General features: G+C 33.2%; 1 protein-coding gene across 1 annotated transcript; it reads left to right on the plus strand.

Annotated features, from left to right (window-relative positions):
* On the plus strand, positions 2334-5389 carry LOC107635577 (trihelix transcription factor ASR3). The gene is made up of 4 exons (XM_016339083.2): positions 2334-2942; positions 3084-3429; positions 3793-3840; positions 4731-5389. Exons 1-4 carry the CDS (start codon positions 2601-2603, stop codon positions 5006-5008), a joined length of 1014 nt encoding a protein of 337 aa, XP_016194569.1. The 5' UTR covers positions 2334-2600; the 3' UTR covers positions 5009-5389.

The raw sequence follows: 7951 nt of genomic DNA on the forward strand, positions 1-7951 counted from the left end.
GAATACCTTATACAAAACATAAAAAGACAAATAGTAATAATAAATGTTGTTATTAGTATTTTTTTTTTATATTTTTTTCTCTTCCGTCTCAAATTTTTTTAGTTAGCCATTAGAATAATTAAGTTTATTCTCACTTAAAAATTAAGGATCTCTCAATATAGAAGATGAGTTTAGTTGAAAATTTAACAACTAGATGAACCTTATGTTTTACCAAATATAAAATGTTAATTTAAGATTTTTAAAAAAGATCAAATACCTCTTCAATAAATTTTATCAAATTCAGTTAAATTAGTAGAGTCGTAAACGCATTATCAAGTAAATACTGAACGGCTATTATGGCTTATTGTACACAAATAAATGACAGTGATCTCTTTGAATTAACACTCTCATTAATTAACTTTCCTAATTCACTAATTAATTATTGCAATTACGTTATGAATTCATGTTGTTTGTATTGTTGATGCATATATTTTCGATGTTGATGTTGTATTAGTATAATTTGATGCTTAATCATGGAATTCTTCGAGAGATTCCACTCTGGTCCCCCATCATTCAGGTCCACACAGAGAATATGACCTGCTACTTATCCTCTAATTCATAATTCAATAAACTATATTCAGAATTATTATCGATCCTTCCAACTTCGTTCATATTTTTATGATGATCTTTCAATTTAGCTAGAATAATATGACTATGGTGGTTAACTACAATTCATTTGATACATATTATTATAGTATTTGCATGTTAGAGAGAAAAGTTAGTTATTCATAGTTTATTATCTTCTTTTTCCCTCAAGTCAACGCTATAAATATAAGGCTTTAACCAAGAATTTTTAGTTAGGTTAAAGTGTTTTCTTTTCAATGGAAACTCAGGTGCAGTTAACTTCATGTGAAGTTGATAAATGAGAGTCGTTAGATGAAATTTTAGTCAAATTAGTCAAATCATCTAACTGCTTTCAGTTATCAACTTCACGTGAAGTCGACTGCAATTGAGTTTATACATTTCTTTTCTACAAAGTTATATTCAATTTTCTATAGTTGATTTTTTAAAATTATTTTTCTAAAAATAATCAAATTAATATTGGGGGTATAAAAAAAAGGACATTCATTTATTTTGTGTATTTTGTTCTCATTTAAATGATTAGTAAAACATATATTTATTCATACCAGTGTTTTTGTGCTAGCATAAATAAATATTGACTCCACATCACAACTTAAAAAGAATCAATAAATGAATCAATATTAAACTGAATTATTCAAATTGCTTTTATATATGGGTCACACACACCTTAGAGAAATGGCGTGTCACTGAAAATTAATTATTATCCTTGATGGTGTTAGACTAGTGCCTAATAGTGGTACTACCTTAATTAAGGTTTTGTCAAAAGGTTGCAAACACTAAAACTAAAAGTGGCTTTAATGGAGGGTCCATCCATTAAACACAAGCATTAGCCATTAAGCCAAGTATTTGAGAGGGGAATTATTCCTTAAGATAAGAGAGGTATTGAGAAAGAAAAAAAAAATGAATGGTTTTAATCTTAAGTGGTAGGGTTAGCATGCCCTTATCAACACCATGGTCCACCTTCCACACACAATTTATAGGCTTAAGAGTACTAATCACTTTTGAGGTTACCTATTTAAAAGGATGATTCTTTCATTATTCACCTTTGATTGATCCCTCAGAATAAAAATTGGAAAATAAATAATAAAGTAGTGGAGTAAAAACTGTGGGTGGTATTTAACTATTTATATTTTTATAAGTTACATTGAACCACCCCTAAACATGAAGAGAAAGGTACAATTCATGTTTGAAACGTTTAGAAAATGACCTAAATCAGGAGTTAGAAAAATACAAATTAGGATTTTTTTTTTTGTTGCCCACGGTATCTCCTAGTCCAACAGGTTAAGAATTAATTCGTCGCGGATCGGAGCTCCATTTAAAAGTCTGCCGCTGGCCAATAAGTTGCTGCATGCACAAGGCGGGATTCAAACTTCCGACACTTGCTTAAGTGAACGAGTGAGCTGACCACTCGACTAACCCAATTGGTTATACTAATTAGGATCTGATAGCATAAGATAATGAAATGAAAGTGCTGTTTCAGGAATTTGATGTCAAACCAACCCAGCAAGTAACCTTTTGCCAAGAAAGAAAACCCCATTAATTTTGAAGAATCAAAAGATAAGGATACGACCCCCAATAAATAGTAATCAATTATTAATTATTAGATTATATCATAAACAAAAACCTTGTTTAGGAGTTAAGGGCCAAGAACCTATTTAGTGTACACTAAAGCCAGTGAAAATTACTAAAAAACAAAAACCCTTAAAAATTTAGAAAAATAAAAACACCCCAATTACACTCATAAAGATCGCAAACCCTTTCTGTCTTTCTTTCTCTCTCTTTTTTCTCTCTCTCGTTCTTCAATTTTTTTTTTTTTCCTTTTTTTTCTTTTCTCTCTTTCAATCCTTAGTCTTACGGAGAAGCCATGAACTAAACCCAAACCCTCTCTTTAAAAACGCCGTAACGGGACTATCCCCAAAAAACACCGTCAGAAACCGACACGTGCGAGTCACGTGATTTTTAAAACCCTCTTTTCCATTATGGTTTTGGAGGAACGAGTTCTGTTTAACGGCGAACACGACGGAGCCGTCAACGGAGCGCAGCCAGTTTCCGCGGCTCCAGACGGCGGAGATGACGGCAAACCGACGGCGAGGCTGCCGCGGTGGACGCGGCAGGAGATCTTGGTACTAATTCAGGGAAAGACCGACGCCGAAACCAGGTTCCGACCTGGCCGGTCCGCCGTAGGTTCGCCGTCGATCGGTTCGCCGGAGCCTAAGTGGCAGCTGGTATCGTCGTACTGTAAGAAGCACGGCGTGAACCGCGAACCGGTTCAGTGTCGGAAACGGTGGAGCAACCTCGCCGGCGATTACAAGAAGATCAAGGTGCGTTTTTAGCTGCGTCGTGATTGGATTAAACTCAATTTCAGTTCAGAATTGCTTATTAATAAAAATCAGTTATCGAATTATGCGTTTGAATTTGAATAGTGTTTCTTTTTCTCTGTTTTCGCAAAACGTGGCTTTAAGGAGTGGGAGTCTAGGGCACGGGATGAAACGGAGTCGTTTTGGGTTATGAGAAACGATATGAGGAGGGAGAGAAAGTTACCGGGGTATTTTGATAAGGAGGTGTATGATATACTTGACGCTGCGGTTTCTCCGGCGTTGGCGGTGATTCCGGCGAGTTCTGCGACGGCGGCGAAGGTGGCGGAGGAAGTGGAAGGTGGTGATGATGCTGAGGTGCACATTTATGACAGTAATAGGAGGGTGAGTGTTGGTGGTGGAGGTGAGGATGGATTATTCTCTGATTCTGAGAGGGACGAGGTTTTTGTTTCTGGGAATAAGAATGTTCCTCATCCTGTTATTCCTATCTCAGGTTTGAAACTCTGCACTTATGAACTGCTGCAATGTTGCCGAAATTTATTGTTGTTTAGCTGATTAGCTGATAAGTGCAAAAATTGTAATTTTTAATATCAACTACTTCAATGGTATGAGTTTTTTCAATCTTATTTATTGTTTATAGTAATGGTGCTGTCTTGTTTGTTTTTACAATGACTGTGGAGTTTTCGGTTACAGGGATCAGACTAGTGAGACTACACTATTATCTGTCATATATCAATAATATTGTTTTGCTAAGAAGGTGGAAAAGTTGGGGGTGGTATTTGGATGACAGTGCATTCATTCTCTTTTTTTTTTCTTATTTATTTAACTTTTCCTGCCTTTCTCTTCTGATTTACAGCGGAGAAGCAGTATCAACCACCCCTCCAAGGGGAAGGCAATGCTCAAGGTAATGATGTGTTTCATTAGGATGAATTGATGATAGGTTGAGAATTGTGGATATTATTTTGTGAAGGAATGATATCGATAGTGCTTAGCTCAAGAAACATGTTGATTGTTCGCAAATGAACCTTGTGTTTGTTCCAATATGGCTTGTGTGTTCTGGGCACAACATTAATGTTTTAGTACAAAGGCTAAATTGTACCTGAAAAGCTAAAACAAGGAGACTGGTTTAATGTGTTTACTCTTGTTCACAATATGGTAAAATCTGACCTCCTAAGTAAAGCTGAAATTCATCAGTGACAACTTACTTCCTTTTTTTACTCTTTTCTTGATTAGCTTTTTCCTAATCCAGACTTGTAAGTTACAATAGAGCATTTTCTAACGATTATTTATGTGTAATTAGTATTTGACAAGTGTAATGTAATGAAATATAACGTATGATTGTTGCTTGAAATTTTGTTGAAAGCTCTGTAACACATGAATCTTCAGTAAATGAACTTGATTTGAAACTCCATACATGTGCATGAATAGTTTTTTACTGGGATATTGTGCACCTTTGAAGTAAGTCATTGAATAACACTACTTGTCCCAGTGTAACATTGTATATTTTTGGCAATCCACACATGTTACACTTACCTAAATGGTAATCAAGTATGTATCTTATATGACATGACTGGAAGAATTTTCTCCACAAAGTATAGATCCTTCTGTGCATAAGCTTTGATTATGCCCTTACTTGAGCTCCTGAGTTTTAGCTTAAGTACAGCTTCATGTATAAGGCATATGAGTAGGATCAAAGGTTAAAATTTTGACCATTACAATGTTACAGAGTTAAGTTCCATGATGACATTGTCAAATAGAATTTAATTTGTTTAGACATTTTCTTTTACCCTATAGATGCTACTAATGAGAAACAACCAGCTTCAAATCCGGATTCTACATCTCAAGGAGAACGAAAGAGGAAGCGGTTTTCAGTTGATTCGGAAGAAGAAACTCTGCAGAGTCAACTAATTGATGTGTTAGAAAAAAACGGCAGGATGCTGCGCGATCAACTCGAAGCTCAGAACGTCAATTTCCAATTGGATCGGCAACAGCAGAAAGACACAGCAAGTAACATTGTTGCTGTGCTGGATAAGCTTGCAGATGCTTTAGGAAGAATTGCTGATAAACTATGATGCAACAAGTTCAGAACACTAGAGCAGTGTACATAAAACACTTTTAGGTACCAGTGGTTTTCATCATTTATCAAGAGTAGCTTCTAGAAGAATATGTGCAGCATTTGCTTCCTCCATTTCCTCCCCTTTTTTTTTGCATATCTTTTGTGGTTGATTACTAGCATCCTAGGATTTTACAACACATTTGAAAAAATTGGAAAAATTGGAAGTTACTGCATTTATTGTTTTTCATAGATTAGTAGTATTTCAGCAGCCAATAATAGCGGTTGTACAGATGATGACACTATTGAAGATATTTTCTTAGTTGTCTTTCATTTTATGCTCTTGATTATATATTGTGAAAGAGATTATGGTTCATTGAATTGGCTCATTTTACTTTATGAAGTGCAAGGTGAAGGATATAGCACCAAAAGAAGTGTTATAGACTCCTTTAATCTAGAGTTAAATTTGCTTTGTCATGTAAGCTATATGTAGGAACAGGTAGGTTATACATTTTTTTTTTAATTTGAAAATTAGTAATGAAAAAACAAAAGACATTAGTATTCTACTATTATTTCCACCTTTTACATGTTAAGATATTAATTCTTTTCTCAATCAGAATCCTAATAATAAAAGAAGTGAAATATCTGGACAAAATTTCAAACCTATCTCGGTTTTGTTTGCCACTTAAAGTCCCATCATTCGATATTAAACTAATCTTAAGTAAGATTTTTGAGTAGAATTTATGCAACAAATAATTAGTTTTTATACAAAGAGCATAGTGATAGTGAAACTTATTTGTAGAAGTGTTAAATGCATAGTGTATGTACCTATAGAAGTACATACTTCATGCTGCTTCCATGCTTAATAGTTACTACTGTCCAGCAATTTTTTTTGTCTTTTTGTATTTTGGTTTTTACTTTAATCATGTTTTTGGCTCACAGTGAAAGTGGTAATGCAACAAATATCATGCTTACAAGTTCTTGGATTCTTTCATTTCCTTACTTTTATGCATTCAGCTTTGATTCCTTGATGTATATTACCTTATCATCTATCAAAATCAGGAATTCATGACAAAAAGAAAATTCGGAAAAATAAGATGGTTGTATAATTGTATGTACACAAACACAATTTTTTGAGATATTAAAAAGTAAATTCTTGTTAATTATATATAGGAATATATGAAACAAGATATAAAATTAGAAGGTTAATACATCCTCTTGTCCTTTCCCTTTTGTCTCTATAAGTTTACTTCTTAATTCATTATCAGTACATAACTTGTCAAATTTATTAGTTTGACCGAAAATTTTAGAACGTCATACAACTAAGACTGAATATATCATATAAATTGGATTGAATTGATTTTGTTTTCATTTTTACTTTTTATTTTTTGGGATAGGAAAAAGGTACTTGGATTACCATATTCTTCCTGAACTAATTAAGAAGGGCAAAAAAAAAAAAAAACTTTTGCTTAAATATTTATCAAGATACTTGCTATTAGTTTCATTCAAAATTGTTATGCTTAAAGGTAAGTAAACCAGTAATATATTTTGTTCATGTAATAATATAGCTTTTAGTCCTACAATTAATTATGGAATAAGTCATAAAACGTAGAATGTTAACTTTTCATTTCTCAACCAATAATGATTAGTATTTAATAAAACATTTTATTTTGAGAAATGCATTCCTAATTCTTTTTCTTATATTCCAAGATCCACTTTTTAATTTGAATATGGAAGCAAAAGTGGTGTTGGACTCAAATATGGGGAATACAGGTGCTTCACAGCCATGTAGTGTCAGTGGAACAGAACTCCATTTGATAAAAAATTGATATTCCATTTTTAGTAAACGGAATATGGGGAATATGTGTTTGATCCACTTTTTAATTTCGAGTTCTCCATCAGTAAACTGACGGTTCGAATTGCATTTGATATTCCATTTCATAAAAAAATTGACAACAACAAACAATCCAGAGGGTCCGTTTTCTAGCTTTCGAAATTCATATTTGCCCAACTACAAGTCGGACCATGCGATTTCTTAAGCAAAATTTTAAAATCAAACAACTCACATGGTCCGATTTATATACTCTGAGTTTTTTCAATTTTTTAACACAAATCGGACCCTCCAATTTGTGTACATTGAATTTTTTTCAACTTTTTAAACACAAATCGGACTCTCCCATTTGTGTACTCCCACAATTTTAAAAAACACAAAAAATTACTATGTTAAAGTATATCATTTATTTTGTTTTCATATCAAAATTTTTTTGGCTAATATCAGTGAATTTATTATTATGAAGGTTCAAAATTGAAAAAGAAACCAAACATGGAGCAAACAAACCACAAAAAATAAAGATCCAAGATTTGTTTGAGGAGCATTATTGTTGGGTCTAACACAACACACACATATTGATTTGGGATATGCCCTATATCCAAAATGGTAATAATAAAAGATAAAATAAAAAATGAAAAATGAAATGAATGAAGATGAGAGAGCATTGTTATTGGGGTTAGAGAGTGGGGCCCAAAAGATGGTCCAGGAAATGGAGGGAACTGAGGTTTAGGCCCACAAGACAGAGCAGACCATCTTCATACACGCGCCATTGTTGCGCGTGAGAGAACATTATCCATCAAACAAGGTGTTGGTATTGGTGTTTGTGTGTCACAGTGTTGGGTTGGTTGGAATAAGTAACTCCGTCCTCTTGTCGTACAACACATACAACGTTGTTTTTACTACCTAAGCTTCCTCCCTCTTCCCGTTTTTCACTTCTCAATATCATAATTCTCTTTGCTCTACTCATAAAGATTATGCCCCATTAATCTTTGAGTTTAATTTGATGTATTTATAGTGTAAAATATTTTATATAATTGTATAATTATATTTATTTTTTTAATAATTATTTAAACTATAAATATAAAAAATAGTTATTTTTGTTGATGTAATATTATATAATTGGATATACAT

This window comes from Arachis ipaensis, chromosome B04, assembly GCF_000816755.2.
Source record: "Arachis ipaensis cultivar K30076 chromosome B04, Araip1.1, whole genome shotgun sequence".
NCBI lineage: Eukaryota > Viridiplantae > Streptophyta > Magnoliopsida > Fabales > Fabaceae > Arachis > Arachis ipaensis.